This window comes from Ascaphus truei, chromosome 6 (assembly GCF_040206685.1).
Source record: "Ascaphus truei isolate aAscTru1 chromosome 6, aAscTru1.hap1, whole genome shotgun sequence".
Classification (NCBI taxonomy): Eukaryota; Metazoa; Chordata; class Amphibia; order Anura; family Ascaphidae; genus Ascaphus; species Ascaphus truei.
Window position 1 is genome coordinate 27,674,634 of NC_134488.1, and position 18,962 is coordinate 27,693,595.

Here is an 18,962-nt window from a genome sequence, read left to right on the forward strand (position 1 = left end):
TCTGTGTAGCATTCATACAGAGCCCAGGAGCTGTGCGGCTCTGCGTAGCATTCATACAGAGCCCGGGAGCTGAGCAGCTCTGCGTAGCATTCATACAGAGCCCAGGAGCTGTGCGGCTCTGCGTAGCATTCATACAGAACCAAGAAGAGAGATCATTATAATGATATACACACAAACAAAAGATTTGTAAATACACAAAAAAAATATCTATATATACAGTATATATATATCAAAAGTAGCTACATATTTGCTCTGTGCCTAATTAAATTGTACAGTACAGTTCTCAATATTAAAATGTCTCACGCTGAACCATCATTCTTGTGTTTGCTGTTAGAATGGAGAAGCCTCTTTGTTCGAGGTGAACATCCGTTACATAGGAGGGCTGCTGTCCGCTTACTACTTATCAGGGAGAGAGGTACGGTCTGCAATGTGTGCGCCAATCATTTTCTAATGCTCTGCACATATTCTATTCATTCAAACGTCTCGCTTGTGCAATACTCGTGCAATGGTTAAAGGGTCAATCCCTCCTAGGACCAAAGTTGTGCAAATGGCAGTCGCAGGTTTAATACGTTCAAATAATTAACACCTTTTAAAATCAAATAAGTATTTTAGTTATATATATTTTACTTTTTACCAGAGACTTTGCGATTTTTACCTAATATCTTTTGTGATAATGCTATACGTAATTTAAGGTGTATATATACAGACAAATTGTTCAAATTGTTGAGATATAGGGGAAGAACAATAAGTGCCAGATGGTGTTAGAGTTACACAAACCCAGTGAAGATAGAAACCTACTGTATACATTTTTACACAGTAAACAAATAAGTGAAAATGTACTTTTTGGCGGCCCGAATCTAGCAAATTATATTCATACGATGTTTAAAAAAAAAAAAAAAAAACTTTGTTTGCCTGCTAAGTGCGACTGACCCTTAAATGGCCAATAATCTTTAAAGAATATTGAAGTGTACAGTTTACTGGGATTTCCCCAAGACACAGAATGAATTAGTACAAACTAGAGGACAGATACTTTATCCTATATTTGTATTTACAGTATTTTGATCCAGTGGAAGGCAAATAAAAAACCCCAGTGACATATCATCCAATGCTTATGTGTCATAAAGGGAAAAATTAATTCCTTCTTGACTCTAAATAAAGGCAATCAGATGAATCCCTGGATCAACATACTTCCCATGTTTACTTATTTGCTATATCCCTGTATAACTTTCCTTTCTATAAAGATGCACAACCTTTTATATGAAGATATCTATTGTATCTGCCATCACAGTCTCCATGGGTAATGAATTCCACATTGTAACTGCCCTTACTGTACAGAACCCTTTCCTTTGCTGCTGGTGAAATCTCCTTAAGGGATGACCCTGAGCCCTTTGTACTGCCGGTGGGATGAATAGTTCTTTTGAAAGCTCCTTGTATTGTCCCCGAATATATTTATATATAGTTATCATGTATGTATGTATGTCTTTATTTCTATAGCACCGACAGTGTACTCAGCTCTTCACAAAGACAATACAGTGCAGGGAATTATAATAATACAATAAGCGCAGCAAATTCAAACAATAGGAAAGGAAATCCCTGCCCCGGAGAGCTTACAATCTAAGTGCTATGTTGGGAGATTTACAGAGACAGCAGGTGAGGGAGTAAGTGCTGTAGATGGCAGTGCTTGGCCACAATGGTTGGTAGGAGTGACTGTGGGACAGTAACCATGAGTGCAGGCTATTGGGAGGCTTCTTTTGAGGCCTGTGTTTTAAGGTTGGTTGATATTAAATTAGATAGGTTAACACCATTAGCAGGGAGAGAGGTGTCAGGGCAGCGTGGGAGAGAGCAGGTGTGTCTATAGATGGGTTCAGGATTAGGAGAGAGATGAGAGAGATGAGAGAGAGGGAGTATTTATTTATTTGTGGGGGTGATTTTTAATGAGGGGTGTAGAAGTGGTTGGAAAAGAGGTGTGTAAATAGTGGTGCAATGTATGGGCACAAGTATAGGTGATGGGGAGATGCAGAAATATGGATAGGAGGGTGTGGGGAGACCAGAAATATTTACAAAAGGAGTAAGGAAGCAGCTAACAGAAAAAGCAATAGGGAGGCATAATGAGATGCAGGGATAGAGAGGTAGGAAGAGAGAGTTCCCAGGTATTGGAGATGAGGAGTAGGAGTTGAAAGAGCGGATGTATAAATCAGGCCTGGGAGGGCAGCACAGTGGCTTAAAGAGCAGCTTAGAAAGTGAGTCTATAAATATATACAAATTGCCAGAGCGTTTAGAAAGCCAAGTTCTCGCAATCGCAGGAGTGTTCATGAAGGACCGAGTCTTCACCTCCAAATCAACTCTAATTTCAACTCAGTAGACACTTTATATGTGACACTTAAGATGTCACACCGCCATATCATATCCCCTCTTAGATGCCTCTTTTTCTTCTGCAAACAAATCTAAATTAGCTTGCCTCTCACACCACTAAGCCCAACGAAGAGTTTTCCACACTGATTTGCATACAGTACCTGAATTCTCTACCATTGGTTTCAGGTTTTCAGAGAAAAAGCTCTAGCACTTGGACAGAAACTGTTGCCAGCCTTCAGCACTCCGACCGGGATCCCGAGAGGGATCATCAATCTGGGGAAGTAAGAACCCTGCGTTTCTAATTAGGAGAGCCTGGTTATTTCCCATTAGGGAAACGCTGAGTAGGACAACCCAGGTGTCCCTCCTTATTTAAACCTGTGAACACTGTGCAAAGAGTCGTTATGTTATCGTAGCACGACATTGGAAACGTTAACCTCTTCTCTGCCATCAGCATCTGTAGCACAATCAGCAGACTGCCCCTTATCGAGGTTGAAGAATGTTCTCTTGCGTCAGTTCGAATCCTGCATCAAATGTACTTCAGTTATAGAGGTTTTCACATCTGATGCGGATCTCTTGAGCGTAGTATTTTACGACACTTAGGACTTAGTGGATTTAACTGATGCAAAGACAAACTGCAGTATTTACATATATATATATATTTTAAAAACATCCCACCATAACACTGTTCTGCACATCTTCTCCCCTAACTCCCCAAATCGCTCACTGATGCACGTAGAGCAAAGCGTCAGCTTCTCATCGTACTACCCATCACCTCTTATACACCTTAAAGTCACCAGAATGCAGCACTTTGCAAGCATCCTGTTGTCGTTTGTAAGCTCTCCGCTGTGCTATGTTACTGCCTTTTAGAATGTCCAACATTGAGTTGGTGGTGTATAAAGGGACAAGTGCATTTTTTGTCATTGATGCTTAGAAAGGGACTTCCACCTTTGCCTTTAAAGAGACAATCCATCCTAGGACCAAAGTGTACTAATGGCAGTGACATGTTTAAAGGGCCACATCTCTGTGATTGACACCTTTTTGTACCTAAATCTGACACCCATGGATATTTCCCAACGATATTTTTTGGCACCTTTTAAGTGTCACTGTATAGAGCTCCTAAGAATTACGCCAACTTACAATTTCAGAGGGGGTGATAGAAACAGTTACATGATGCCCACATTACAATGGGATGTATGGAATTCTACATTAACTTCTGTCCCTTTTATCTGCATTGAAAATCCCCGCCAAGTCCGACTTTGAGTAAACTGAAACTAGTGATATTTAGAGGCTCTCGGCTGATCGAAAAGGGATATATACACCCGAAAAATATTAGGCACGTTTTTGTCCCATTCTTAAAGTAATATTGATGCTCTTTAACCTTCAGAGGGATAGTGTTGCATTCACTGAACATCCCGCAGGCTTATGCCCTGTTGGTCCTTATGCTAGTCAGTGAATTTTGTCTTGCATCTAGTAACAAATCTGCAGTTGCCACCAGAATGGGACAGGTGGATATCTTAGTCCATTCCTTTTGGCTGGGCAGGGTGGTAAGTGGGCACCGTGAGATTGCCTGGAGCCACAGAAGCCATCGAGTGGTCTTGATGCCACAATGCCTTTTGCACAGCCATCCGAGCATCAAAACAGCCTCAGTGCCTTCTACACTTGTTCGGCTACGTTTACAGTAGCGCGCACGGGCGAAGGAGTGCATGACGCCGCGCGCACCTTTCGCCTGAGCGATGTGTGCACTTTTAGATGGAAGCGTGGCGGACGCGTCACTAGGCTGTTTCACCCTCATGGGCTGAACCACTCACGTGGCACGGCCGTGACGTGGCCGCAGCACAGAAAAAACGAAATGATTTGTAAAATCTACCGCTCGGTCGCTCTTCATGTCGCCCGCGCTGGCGCACATTAAGGCCGGCCCGGTGCACTTTGTTTGCACAGCGTGCGAAATCGCCCACGCCGTCGCGTTCACTATAATCGCGGCCTTCACCTGCTTGTCGCTCAGCAAAAGGGTTACATTTTGTTACTGCCGTTCGAAAAATGCTTCAACTGGTTTCATTTGGCTGCGTGTGTCACATTGCTGCGTGTGTCACATTGCTGCGCGTGTCACATTGCTGCGCGTGTCACATTGCTGCGCGTGTCACATTGCTGCGCGTGTCACATTGCTGCGCGTGTCACATTGCTGCGCGTGTCACATTGCTGCGCGTGTCACATTGCTGCGTGTCACATTGCTGCGCGTGTCACATTGCTGCGCGTGTCACATTGCTGCGCGTGTCACATTGCTGCGCGTGTCACATTGCTGCGCGTGTCACATTGCTGCGCGTCACATTGCTGCGCGTCACATTGCTGCGCGTCACATTGCTGCGTGTCACATTGCTGCGTGTCACATTGCTGCGCGTGTCACATTGCTGCGCGTGTCACATTGCTGCGCGTGTCACATTGCTGCGTGTCACATTGCTGCGTGTCACATTGCTGCGCGTGTCACATTGCTGCGCGTGTCACATTGCTGCGCGTGTCACATTGCTGCGCGTGTCACATTGCTGCGTGTCACATTGCTGCGCGTGTCACATTGCTGCGCGTGTCACATTGCTGCGCGTGTCACATTGCTGCGCGTGTCACATTGCTGCGCGTGTCACATTGCTGCGCGTGTCACATTGCTGCGCGTGTCACATTGCTGCGCGTGTCACATTGCTGCGCGTGTCACATTGCTGCGCGTGTCACATTGCTGCGCGTGTCACATTGCTGCGTGTCACATTGCTGCGCGTGTCACATTGCTGCGTGTCACATTGCTGCGCGTGTCACATTGCTGCGCGTGTCACATTGCTGCGTGTCACATTGCTGCGTGTCACATTGCTGCGTGTCACATTGCTGCGTGTCACATTGCTGCGCGTGTCACATTGCTGCGCGTGTCACATTGCTGCGCGTGTCACATTGCTGCGCGTGTCACATTGCTGCGCGTGTCACATTGCTGCGCGTGTCACATTGCTGCGCGTGTCACATTGCTGCGCGTGTCACATTGCTGCGCGTGTCACATTGCTGCGCGTGTCACATTGCTGCGCGTGTCACATTGCTGCGCGTGTCACATTGCTGCTCGCGTGTCACATTGCTGCGCGTGTCACATTGCTGCGCGTGTCACATTGCTGCGCGTGTCACATTGCTGCACGTGTCACATTGCTGCTCGCGTGTCACATTGCTGCGCGTGTCACATTGCTGCGCGTGTCACATTGCTGCGCGTGTCACATTGCTGCGCGTGTCACATTGCTGCGCGTGTCACATTGCTGCGCGTGTCACATTGCTGCGTGTCACATTGCTGCGTGTGTCACATTGCTGCGCGTGTCACATTGCTGCTCGCGTGTCACATTGCTGCTCGCGTGTCACATTGCTGCGTGTGTCACATTGCTGCGCGTGTCACATTGCTGCGCGTGTCACATTGCTGCGTGTCACATTGCTGCGTGTGTCACATTGCTGCGCGTGTCACATTGCTGCGTGTCACATTGCTGCGTGTCACATTGCTGCGTGTGTCACATTGCTGCGTGTGTCACATTGCTGCGCGTGTCACATTGCTGCGCGTGTCACATTGCTGCGTGTCACATTGCTGCGCGTGTCACATTGCTGCGCGTGTCACATTGCTGCGCGTCACATTGCTGCGTGTGTCACATTGCTGCTCGCGTGTCACATTGCTGCGCGTGTCACATTGCTGCGCGTGTCACATTGCTGCGCGTGTCACATTGCTGCGTGTCACATTGCTGCGCGTGTCACATTGCTGCGCGTGTCACATTGCTGCGCGTGTCACATTGCTGCGCGTGTCACATTGCTGCGCGTGTCACATTGCTGCTCGTGTGTCACATTGCTGCGCGTGTCACATTGCTGCGCGTGTCACATTGCTGCGCGTGTCACATTGCTGCGTGTCACATTGCTGCGCGTGTCACATTGCTGCGCGCGTCACATTGCTGCGCGCGTCACATTGCTGCGCGTGTGACCTCTGACTTCTCTTTCAGCGGGCTGAACTGGAGCTGGGGCTGGGCGTCGGCCGGGAGCAGCATTCTGGCAGAATTTGGTACCTTGCACTTAGAATTTTTACAGCTCAGTGAACTATCTGGGAATTTGGTGTTTACTGAAAAGGCAAGTGCTGTATATAATTGTGTAGGATTAAATACATCATCAGTGTCGGTGTCATTCCTTTTCTTATTTATTCGTAAAGCAGCAGCATAATTTGGACCACAATACAGTGATATAAAATGACAATTTAAAGCTGTATAACATGAAAGCTCATGTATATATATATATATATATATATATATATATATATAATCAAAAAATAAATAGATGATACCGTTCTGTGGCTAACGAAATGCTTTTATTTGTGCGAGCTTTCGAGATACACTGATCTCTTCTTCCGGCGATGTTACAATGAATGAAGCAAAAGGTATACTTAAAAACAGTGTCTCTTGGAATGTTATCTGTGCTGGTCCTTCCCCCGGTGTGGATGTGTTTTATGGCTAGAGGTGTCAAAGGGTAACTGAAAGCAAGTGAAGAAAGAGTGTGTATGTGTATCAGTGTGAATAAAAATGAATGGAGAGCCCACAGTATATACAGTGCTTTACACAAGGTGTGTGTGGAGTGGGAGTGGATATAAATGGTGTGGGTGGGTGTGGAAATGTGAGAGTTTGTAGCACAACTAAAAGTGTGTGTGGATACTTAGTGGTCCCTATTGGTGTATAGGGATGGAAAAACAAGGAGTATTAGGCCTCGGTCCCGCTGCGCTCGTTGGCGCGGGCGGCAATGTAGCGAGTTCCCCACCAGCAGGGGAATCCTCGCGAGCCGGTCCCGGTCCCCCCTGGCGGCACAGCTGACTACACGCTGTGGCGCGTCAGCCGCTAGGAGACACAACAGAATGGTGTTTCCTAGCGTTGACGCGTGACGTGTGTGGCTGTGAGCCAATGGGGAGGGGAGGCTTCGGGAGGAGGAGAGGCTTCGGGGAGCGGGGAGGAGTGTGGAGTGAAAGCAGGTGAGTGCCTGTCTGTGTCTGAGTGCGTGCGTGCCTGTCTGTGTGTGTATGTGTGTGCCCGAGTGCGTGAGTGCCTGCCTCTGTCTGTGTGTGTGTGTGTGTGTATGAGTGCGTGAGTGCCTGCCTGTGTGTGCGCGCGTGTGTGTGTATGAGTGCGTGAGTGCCTGCCTGTGTGTGTGTGTGCGTGTGCGTGTGCGTGTGCGTGTATGAATGAGTGCCTGCGTGTGTGTGTTTAAACTTACTTTCCAGCTCCAGCCCGAGTCCGTGGAGGAGAGTAGCGGGTCCCTCCGCTCAAGCCACGCCCTCCCTCCCTGTCAAACCGCCCACCACCCGCCCACCTCCCGCTCCGGCTCCCGCTCCCTACAGACCGCATATCGCGGTCTGTGTATCTCAGCGCACCGCCTGTCAGCAGTGCGGGTGCGCTGACTCTGGGAGCGGGGCCTTAGCCTTAGTATGTGTGAGAGACAGCTGTGTGTGCATACATATAGCACAGTATGTACAGACATGGCCTTTAGCGCTTATGGGACGAGAGTTCACTACTGTCAGTAATGACTCATAAAATTTCGATCTCTGTTTAGGCCACTGCTAAGTGTCCCGAACAGTTGCATAAATTTGTATTCATGCAACCGTCTCTCTTTCGGTGTTTTAAGATTACTTTTGAGTATGGCCACCCTCAGATCGTTCATCTTATGGCCAGAGTCAGAGAAATGTTCGCCAACAGGCAACTGTTCGGGACACTTAGCAGTGGCCTAAACAGAGATCGAAATTTTATGAGTCATTACTGACAGTAGTGAACTCTCGTCCCATAAGCGCTAAAGGCCATGTCTGTACAAACTGTGCTATATGTATGCACACACAGCTGTTTCTCACACATACTAATACTCCTTGTTTTTCCATCCCTATACACCAATAGGGACCACTAAGTATCCACACACACTTTTAGTTGTGCTACAAACTCTCACATTTCCACACCCACCCACACCATTTATATCCACTCCCACTCCACACACACCTTGTGTAAAGCACTGTATATACTGTGGGCTCTCCATTCATTTTTATTCACACTGATACACATACACACTCTTTCTTCACTTGCTTTCAGTAACCTTTTGACACCTCTAGCCATAAAACACATCCACACCGGGGGAAGGAACAGCACAGATAACATTCCAAGAGACACTGTTTTTAAGTATACCTTTTGCTTCATTCATTGTAACATCGCCGGAAGAAGAGATCAGTGTATCTCGAAAGCTCGCACAAATAAAAGCATTTCGTTAGCCACAGAACGGTATCATCTATTTATTTTTTGATTATATATATATATATATAAAATCAGTTCTGTAGTATTAGATAATAGTGGGTTTTGTTTTCTTTTTAATTCAACTCTTAATGTCACTTTTAATTCGTTTTAATATACTGCGCTTCCTTTTATTTCTTTATTTCTATAGCAGGTTTTATCCCACCTCCCCAGCAGTGCAAGATCTTTGTAACACTTTCCTGTTTGTGATAATTTGTTGCTAATGTTCCCAGCAGTTTGAGCTGCAAACTGTAACAATAGTTAATGTCACCTTAGTAATATCAGGATACATTGTAGCTGCTGAGTTACACTGACTGAATGATTGAACTTGAAAGGCGGCCATTTCGTTAGGCGCACAATCAGGATTTTGCCAGATTAATAACAGGAGAACCAAACAATTGCCAGTTTAGGAAAGAATGTAGAATTATACATTGTCACATTGTTTACATATACAAATAACAAAAAAAGGGGGGGAATGAAGTATTCCTACGGTAAGCCCCCACCCCCCTACTCTCACCAAATGGTCTCTGTTACAGGCAGAACTATAAATGATATCATAAGAGGTGAGAGTCAGACGGCAGAGAGACGCAGAACACTGAACATGGCGGCACGCAGAGGGGGGGAACCATAGTTCATTACTTTTTACCTGTAGTATAGCATCTCTAAAGTATGCTTGAGTCATAATGATTTTAAATGTATAACCCCTCATTGATTATTCATATGGATGCAAAGTAAATATAGCGTAAATATATTTAATGGCGCGTTCGTATTATTCAGTATTTTACGTGTGGCTCGGTGCGCTAGGCTGAATTTTTGGGGGCACAAAATGTTTTACTGTTATTATAAACTCACTGAAATCTTAGCTATTGCTTCTGAGCATATACACTATCTATTGTAACAAGCCCTTCATCAATAAAATGCCCATTTAGGCCGGGATTCAGCGAGCCGCGATGCAGGATGTCGCAACCCGATCCAGCAGTCACTGCCATTCAGGTCAACAGCAGTTACTTCTGGATCGTGGCCCGATAGCTTGGTCAATCCCAACCTTTGTGCTGTGTTCATTGATTAAACTAGTGTGACCATTGCCATTACACCTCTTAATCCCATTTAGAATGACCAGGTTTTGCAGTGATTCCCCCAACTTAACCTTCCCAAATTCAGTTCATCATATTCAGCACTGGAGAAGTGCAGCACGTTCTCACGGGGTCGCAAACCGCGCATTCATAACGCGATTTCTCGATGACCGCTAGATTTGCTTGTGGAATTCTCTAACATCGCTAGTCGCTTAATGCTGAGATGTTAAATAGGGCTCAAACGCCATGTTTTGCTCACTGTCTGGCGGTATATTGAGCTCAATTCGCAGTAATTTGGCGACATTGTCCGCCCCTTTAAGGTGTGGCAAAACTTTTCAGAGGGAATCAAACATGGGGGAAGACACCAAAAATGTTGCGAGTGCATTTTGCACCATTTTGCACCTTCGTATTCAGTACATTTGTGCGTCTGTCATTCTAATGTCGTCTTCAACATATACAGAAAATAACATTATCAGTATTATTGGTGGATATTAAACGTAATAGCTTGATTGCTATTTATAATATCTGTGGTATTGTTGCTTTTTGATACAAAGTTTGCCTCTGTTTTCTACAGGTAAATAACATCCGGAAAGTTTTAAACAGCATTGAGAAACCTCATGGCCTGTATCCTAATTTTTTCAGCCCTGTTAGCGGGAACTGGGTTCAACGTATGTATAGAAATATGCTTTTCCTGTATGATTGTTCAAATATATATATCGCCCTACATTCCCCATTCAATCTTCTGTAAAGCCAACTTCCAGCGATCCGCAAAGCTCCGATTACGGGTATTGGAGTTCAGTCAGTGTTAACTGTCATTCAACTCAATGCCGGTTAAAGCAGCAGAACCTGAAAAATCCTCTGTTTTTTTCAAAATAAATCAGTTCTGTAGTCTTAGACAATACTGTCTGCATTTTTTTTTTTTTTTACTCCTTTTGACATTTTGTATAATTTTTTGGAATGTACTGATCATCCTTTGTTTGCTGCAGCAACCATTTAGAAAGTCACATTCTCTTCCTCTTTTGAAACAGGATGTCACATACATCTTTTTTTAGCTCTGCCCTTTGGCAACAAAGTATCACACACAGATCTGTGGCTGTGTTCCAGACAGCAGATTGGCTATTGCTCTGAAAGCTGTAACAATGATGTGTTACAGTTGGTCATATATATGAGCTGCAGCATTTCACAGACTGCAGCACAAAGTTAGAAGGCGGCCATTTCGTTAGGCACACAATCAGGATTTTGACAGATTTATAACAGGAGCCCCAAACGATTGTCATCATAGGTAAGGATGTAGAATTATACATCGTCACATACTTTACATATACAAATAAGAAAAGGGGAATGCAGTATGTCTGCTTTAATGGTGATCGAGCTCCGATACCAGTTGTCGGAGCCTTGCAAATCCCCCATTACACCCTTATTGAAGATGGCTTCACAGCATAGCGAATAGCAATTGACGTTGGTAGAGATGATATCCGCTGCGTCAAGAGGTGTTTGCTGCATTACCTCTTTGTGGTATTCATCTGACAAAAAAATGTTACGTTATTCTGATGTTGTGCAGGGTTGTGCTCAGTACTAATCTAATATTTGGGAGACAACACTCAAGATAAATAACGAATGTCACAGGATATGACAGAGCAAGAAAGGAGAATATAGTGCAATGAAATAACCCCACTATAATAATCACAGCAGCGATAACAGGAATCCCTGACATTGCTGTTTCCACTTCTCTATTACAGGAGCAAACGGCTTGACCGCATTGTGGAAAGAGCTTATTGTTTTTAATACTAATAATGTAGAATTGCTATTTATATTTTCCAATATATTATCCCAGTCTCTGAAACATTATAAACATTCTTTTATATTAGCTGATTTTTTTTTTTTTTTTACACTTAATGTATTTTTCTTTTACCTTATTTGAAACCATGAGATTTTTTTGCCCTGGTAAATCCTCAGTTCTGCAGGTGGGATTTTGGCTAAATATCTTTCTGTAGAGACAACTCCATTTGATGTGGATTCAATGGGACATTTAAACCCCAGATTGTAGAATAGCCATTAAGCATTAGATTAGATAGTTTTAACATTGTGTTCCAAATATTTTCATGGCTATTTTGACTCCATGTAAAAAAAAAAACCATTGTTTTGGGGGTGTCATTGAACTTGTTCTTTGTGATACGTACATTGTGGGTCAGAAAGAATCAGTCAGCTGTAACATTGACAATATAACAAGTCATATATCCATCAAGGTCAACCTTTGTTAGATTGTAATTGGGCGAGACACTCCTCCTATGTTTCAATCTATTGATCCAGAGGAAGGTAATCAAATTCTGATGTAATCAATGACAACTTTGTCTCACTCGTACTGAACTTGTTTATTAGCACGTTTTATTGCCTTAGCTAACATTTTATTCTGATCCAACAATGTTACAATAAAAACTAAATAACTAGTATCTTAAAGCAGCAGCTGCCGCACCTAACTAACGCCCCTGCATTACATCATGGAGAATGGGGGTATCCTACGGGGTGTAACTTGGGCTCCTATCAGCTCCTGGAGGGAGCACAGAGGCGGATAACTGCACCCGCTGAGTATTTCGGGAGCCGCTAGTCGGCAGTGCGGAAGATATAGCGGTTCACCCTTGGAGGACTCCCTGTTTCCCATGATGGCAATTAAAATAAAAAACAACAACTCCATATTAAAAAGAAAACTCATCCCAGTGACGCTGCTGCTAAAAATGATTAAATTAGGGGTGGCCAACTCCAGTCCTCAAGGGCCACCAACAGGCCAGGTTCTCAGGATATCCCTGCTTCAGCCCAGGTGGCTCAATCAGAGGCTCAGTCTTCAACTGAGCCACTGATTAAATCAGGGGTGAATAACTCCAATCAGAGAGCAACCAACAGGCCAGGTTCTAAGGGTATCCCTGCTTCAGCACAGGTGGCTCAATCAGTGGCTCCGAAGCTGAAGCTGGGATATCCTGAAAACCTGACCTGTTGGTAGCCCTTGAGGACTGGAGTTGGCTACCCCTGATTTAAATGCATCCCGTGAAGATTTGCAAGCAGTATATTTACCAGAGGCAGCCGCCTTAATGCGAGACCGGATTACAGTAATTGCCATCTTTATCACAGAAATGGCTTGTCACTTCTTCCTTTGCAGACCACGTGTCCCTAGGAGGACTCGGTGACAGCTTTTATGAATACTTAATCAAATCTTGGCTGATGTCTGCAAGACAAGATAATGAAGCGAAGGAAATGTACTATGAAGCTTTAAAGGTATGAAGCATATTTGTCGCAAGGTAATATTTATCTTTTATTGTCTTCCAGCGAAGCGCGTGTGCTGGCAATTACTTGACGCTTAATGCTGCTCTTGTGATAAAATAAAGATGTTTTACGGCTTTATTTAAAATGGGATTACAAATTGTGATATAGCACTTTATCTCACTTTAAAAGCTGAGGTTCTATCACGTTCAGTTTGTGTTAGAGATGTTCCAAACGTTTACGTTGAGTTTGCAAAACGAATGGATGTTGATCTTTTAGCTGCATGCAAAATGGCGAAGATTTGCCAAAATATGTGTAAGCGTTGGAAATCCCGCTCACTGCCATCCCAGAAAAGGCCAATCGTTGAATTCCTGAACTATAAACTTGTTAGAATCTGTGACATTCATTTTGCACCCATTTGCGCGAAGCACTTGGAAAGAGATTTGAACATGTCTAGTTAGGATAACATTGTTCTGCATGGGACGAAAACATTTTGGGGTGAGGGAAATGGGTACTTTAATCCACAAAACCAGCTTTTTTTGGTGTTCCTTTGAGGAGGTAATTGTTCTCTGATGCAATGCTCGGACCATATTTACTAAGACGTGACACTCCATAAGATATCTTTGTGGCAGTAAGGGCAGCCTGGCACGCATATTAAAGGTTTAGCTCGCTGGTTGCCCCTACCCATCAAGGTGGCAGCTTATGTTTATAGGCTCATATGGCCATCTTATTGTAGCCAGAATGGCTGACCCAGTGTATATTGTGTAACCCCCCCCATGTAGGCAGTTGATTCTGCTTGTGTACTTTGGAAGACTCCATTGTGTGGTAGGCTGGTAATTCATTCAGCCCAGCCAGCACACAATGAAGACTTGGGCTGTGATTTAATTTGGGTTTGGTGAAGTGCTTGGGCAACACTGGGTATGTGGGGAAGGTGTGGACTCAGGTCAGGGGAACATGTATTCCTAAAGCGGAGCCATTGTTCACCCCTAACTCTAGGGTGCCTATCTACAGGAGATATCAGCCTGAAACTGGAAACTCGATTCCCATTGGCCAGTTTGAATTTCCCACTCTCCTTAAGCCCGCCTCTGTGGGCTGTCCTAAAGCACTGTTACTTCCCATGGCCCTAATTCGTCCATCTCAGATGAGCCCTTGCTCTCTGATTGGCCAGCGAAGACAATCACTTCGCTGATTGGTCAGCACTCTGTCTTCCATGGTTTCAGATGAAGGCCGGGAAAGTATGTAAACCGATTCTGATTAGAGCTCCACAGATTATTCTGGCTTCATAGCTAGACAGTGTCAGAGACTAGCGGGATATTTGAACCTGTAAAGCCCCGCTCACACAGCGCGCTACACAACGTGTGCGCGCGCGTTCGTCACAGACTCCTGGCGGCCAATGGTAGTGTTCAGTATTGAAACTACCATTGGCTGCAAAGTACGGCGTCGACGCTGCTGCTGTCGCGGGAGTCTTTTCAAGCTGCGATCTCCGGCTGCAGCAGCGTGACGTCAGTTTAAGCAGCCGATCAATGATCACGCGCTTCGGTAAAGGAGGTTCCCTGAGTTGCAATGTGTGTGGGTTCTTCCCCTGCAGCAGCGGGGCTCGCTCATTGGAGCAGGAGAGGCTCATACAAAATGTTTATAGTGAATTATAGCAAAGTAGGGTTGTGTGTTTGAGCCCCCGGCCGTCCCTGCTGAAAGGGGGAGGGAGGGGGGGACAGGCACCTATACAGGCGACGCGCGGACACTCACCGCAGAGGGGGGATTCTACCCGACTCTCCCAGCTGCTGCATGTGTGGGTCCCTTGGTGGTTTCGGGGTTACAAAGTGCACAGGAGGATGGCACTTATATGATGTTGCCTTGTGTCGGATCGTTCCGTCTGCTGAGGATGATCACACATCGCCCAGCAGATGGAGGCGCGCACACGCGGACGTGCGCACGCAGTGTCGCGAAGCCCCAAGTGAACGCGGCCTAAGGGAGCGGCTATGATCCCAAGGTACTGGAATACTCTGAGGCGGATGACTCATTGAAGACATCCTGGGTAAGCCAGCATACGACTGGGTTCAGCACCTAGTGAGTTAGGATTCCCCCGTTTTGGAGAGTTAATCCTGTTGTCGTGCATTTGTGTTACACCTGTTGGCTCTGGCCGAAATAAGATCCATTTATTTAACTCCTTTGGTCTGTCTGGTGCATACGACCCGAATGTAATCGCCTAGTCTCCCATGACAACCATCCATGGTGGATAATGTCAAATGAATGGTCCTCACGAGGCGATACTTACCCAGCGGTATCATTCCACAGGACGCCTTCCATGGTAGGAGACACCCTACATCCCTTCATTTGAATGGGCCATACAGAGCGCCATATTTATGAAGCTGTGCTAGAAAGTATTTTATGGATTAGTACTGCTTAGTAAATATGGCCCTCGGTCATTTCAACCCTCCTAGTATGTAGTTATATAATTAAGGATTAGCATATGTTTGTGTGAAGATATCATAGTAAATACTTACATTTGCTAGTCAGGGTAATTTTGTACTGAGTAGGGAAACAGGACCGCCTAATGGGCAAAACTCTGCCACCAATTTGTATGCTTAGATGTTGGACCATTGCCAGGTCAAACAACCCGAGCTTTCTTCTACCGACTGCATGCACATTTCTGACTAGCTGCTGGTGGTCAGGATTTTGATGGTTAAGTCAGCAGTCCTTTATGTTGACACCCCCTTTTTGGGGGTATGTGCTGATGAACCTGGGATGTGCAGTAAAAGTCCTACACCCAGAAAACACCCCACTTCCGAAGAAGGCAGGTCATACCCCCAATGAGGGAAACTGCAATTGGAATGTTTTCATGTAAGATAATAACTGTGTGCCTAATATATTAAGAAAGGTATCAATAACCAATGGGAGAAGGAGCGGCTCAGTGAGTATAAACACTGACTGACACTGAGATTGCTGCAGGGGAGCCTGGTTCAATTCCCGGTGTTGGCTCCTTGTGACCTTGGGCGAGTCACTTTATCTCCCTGTGCCTCAGGCACCTAAAACATAGATTGTAAGCTCTACGGGGCAGGGACCTGAAATGTCTCTGTAAAGTGCTGCGTACAATTAGCAGCGCTATACAAGAACATAATATTATTATTATTATTAATGTAAATCCTCGCAAGTGATGGACGTCCCGGGTTCCCTCTGTGCGCCGCCATGTTCAGCGTTCTGCGTCTCTGCTGTCCAGCTGTCCCCTCCTTGATGCCATTTCATGGCTCTGTGTTTGACAGGCAACGTTTCATTACAGGAGGGTAGTTATATCACCGTGATTTTAATATAAAAGTGAGATTTTAAATTGATCTTATTTATCAGCGACGTATCATCAGGGCTGGATGTATCTATGCTGGAAGATAATTTAGCAACATTGTATCTTTCTGTTTATCGAGAGATAACGGTTGTCACATTACCATACATACCATGGTATCTGGGACTTCCTGCACTGTAGATGACATCATCAAATACACATCTTGGTGGCTTCGTGGTCTACTTTTCCTTTAATTTAACATTTACAACTTCAATAGGCTTTTAAAAAATATTTAAAATACAAACAATAAACAATGAGAACGAGGGAAGATAAAAGAAGAACGAGAGCATCATTTTTGAGGTGTAGCTTTCGTTTTAAGAAGAGCGCCGCTTAAAATATGTCAGCTACACAGTTTCCTGCCTCTGAACCAATAAGGGGCATTGACCTGCTAGGATGCTACACTGATGCAAAGTGACTCGTGCTACATGATCAATAAACCAGGTTCCTACCATGTTACAGGCAATAGAAACGCACCTTATAAGAAGGTCTGGTGGAGGCCTCACATACATCGCTGAATGGAGAGGTGGGATTCTGGACCATAAAATGGGACATCTGACCTGCTTTGCTGCAGGAATGATAGCCCTAGGAGCACAAGAAGCCCCACCAGAGAAGAAAGAGCATTATATGGAGCTAGCAGCAGATATTGCCAACACGTGCCATGAATCATATGCTCGCACAGGTAAGAAAGCTGCCGGGGGTAATATTTCAGAGAAAGAGAAGTGCTAGAACAAGAGGACCATGCTTTGAAATTGGAGGGTGCAAAGCTCATGGGGGAAAAAAAACACTTGTGTGCACATTCTCATGCACCCCTGCCTTTCCCCATAGTCACTCAGCATACAGTGCTTCCACTGCAGCAAGGGATTCTGGGTTAGTCATGTAAATGATCACTTACTTCATAAGGTTTGTCACCTTTTGCTTCTTAGGCTAGGTCCCCAGTGGCCACGGCTGCGCGCGCGACGGCGTGAGCGCCTCACACAAGGTACAGCCCTCTATGGGGGCAGGGCCCAGTCAGCGTGTGGGCATGGCCAAAAGACAAGATTTTTGTATTTTGGCGCGGCGGCCGAGCATTCGCCACGTCATGGCGGCCGTTCAGCCAATGAGGGCGAACCAGCCGCGTAATGTCATGGCCGCGCCACCACCATGCCCCTCTCGTCGGATCCCCTGCGGTCGCAGCTGAAACAGGTGCACGTACCGCCATACTCCCCGGCGCGCGTGCAGCTGTGACCAGTGGAGCTGAAGCCATATCCATTTTCACATGGCTCCCAAAAAGCTTATGCCTGCCGCATTACACAGATGTCCTTCTTCAGACCCCTTTCCCTTGTGTTGCAGTGTGTTATCATTTTTAACTCAATCCCTATGGAGTAATTCAACATTTAAACAAATATTCATAAAGTACTTATACTTGCCTTAGCTTAACTTTAAAGTGCCAATCATGTGTATTTAACATCATGGCACACACCACTGCCATTAGCTCACTGTGGTCCTAGGGAGCGACCGACCCTTATAAGGCCCTTGTTCAATATGCTGTGAATCTGATCTCAGTACTGAAGAGATCAGCAACATTCAAATGCATGGGGCTCAAATCTTCTCCAACACAGGAACGCAGCTTCATAGCAAATTTTTATTTATAAAATGTTTTACCAGGAAGTAATACATTGAGAATTACCTCTCGTTTTCAAGTATGTCCTGGGCATAGAGTTAAAAGACAAATAATACAGGCATACCCCGGTTTAAGGACACTCACTTTAAGGACACTCGCGAGTAAGTACGTATCGCCCAATAGGCAAACGGCAGCTCACGCATACACCTGTCATCACGTCCTGAACAGCAATACCGGCTCCCTACCTGTACCGAAGCTGTGCGCAAGCGGGGAGACTATAGAGCCTGTTACAAATGCGTTATTTATATCAGTTATACACGTATATGGAGATTGCAGTACAGTACATGCATCGATAAGTGGGAAAAAGGTAGTGCTTCACTTTAAGTACATTTTCACTTTACATACATGCTTCGGTCCCATTGAGTACGCTAATGCGGGGTATGCCTGTACATGGTTACAAATACAGTTACATAAATGAACAGGGTATACATGACATACAATACATTGCATGCACAGTTAGAGAAGATGTATATTATAGGCTTACGTATGTAATAAGTTGCCAGTCTTCTTACAAACTCGTGACCCCCCTACATGCAGGGCAATACATTCCTGTCCTCTCCTCGGGCACCAAACAGGTGAAGTTTTCCTCAGCATCATTGATTGATAGCAATGTATCTATATTATTATTTTCTATTGTGTTTTCTTTCTAGACACAAAGCTTGGTCCTGAGATTTTCCGGTTTGACCCTGGAGCTGAAGCCACATCAACGCGATTAAGTGAAAGATATTACCTGTTGCGCCCAGAAGTGGTGGAAAGTTATGTGTATATGTGGAGATTAACGCACAACTCCAAATACAGGGACTGGGGCTGGGAGATTGTGCAGGTAAGAAAGTATTCCAAGTGTTAATGCCAAAGTGGCAGAGGTGGCATCGAGGGGTCGGTGGCTGCAGAAAGTAGTGGGACTGTGTCTGATTGAAAGAAATTCTTAACCTTCTTAGGCCTCGTCCCCACTGTTCGCGGCCACGCACGCTATGGCGTGCATGGCGGGA

General features: G+C 45.2%; 1 protein-coding gene across 2 annotated transcripts in view; it reads left to right on the top strand.

Annotated features, from left to right (window-relative positions):
* Positions 1-18,962, top strand: part of MAN1C1 (mannosidase alpha class 1C member 1) — a 61,281-nt gene that overhangs the window by 31,876 nt on the left and 10,443 nt on the right. For both annotated transcript variants that reach the window (XM_075603740.1, XM_075603741.1), the window contains 7 exons: positions 335-415; positions 2,539-2,633; positions 6,348-6,471; positions 10,302-10,395; positions 12,879-12,994; positions 16,773-16,992; positions 18,624-18,796. In XM_075603740.1, coding sequence (XP_075459855.1) covers positions 335-415; positions 2,539-2,633; positions 6,348-6,471; positions 10,302-10,395; positions 12,879-12,994; positions 16,773-16,992; positions 18,624-18,796 — 903 coding nt within the window. The remainder of the gene's footprint in view (positions 1-334; positions 416-2,538; positions 2,634-6,347; positions 6,472-10,301; positions 10,396-12,878; positions 12,995-16,772; positions 16,993-18,623; positions 18,797-18,962) is intronic.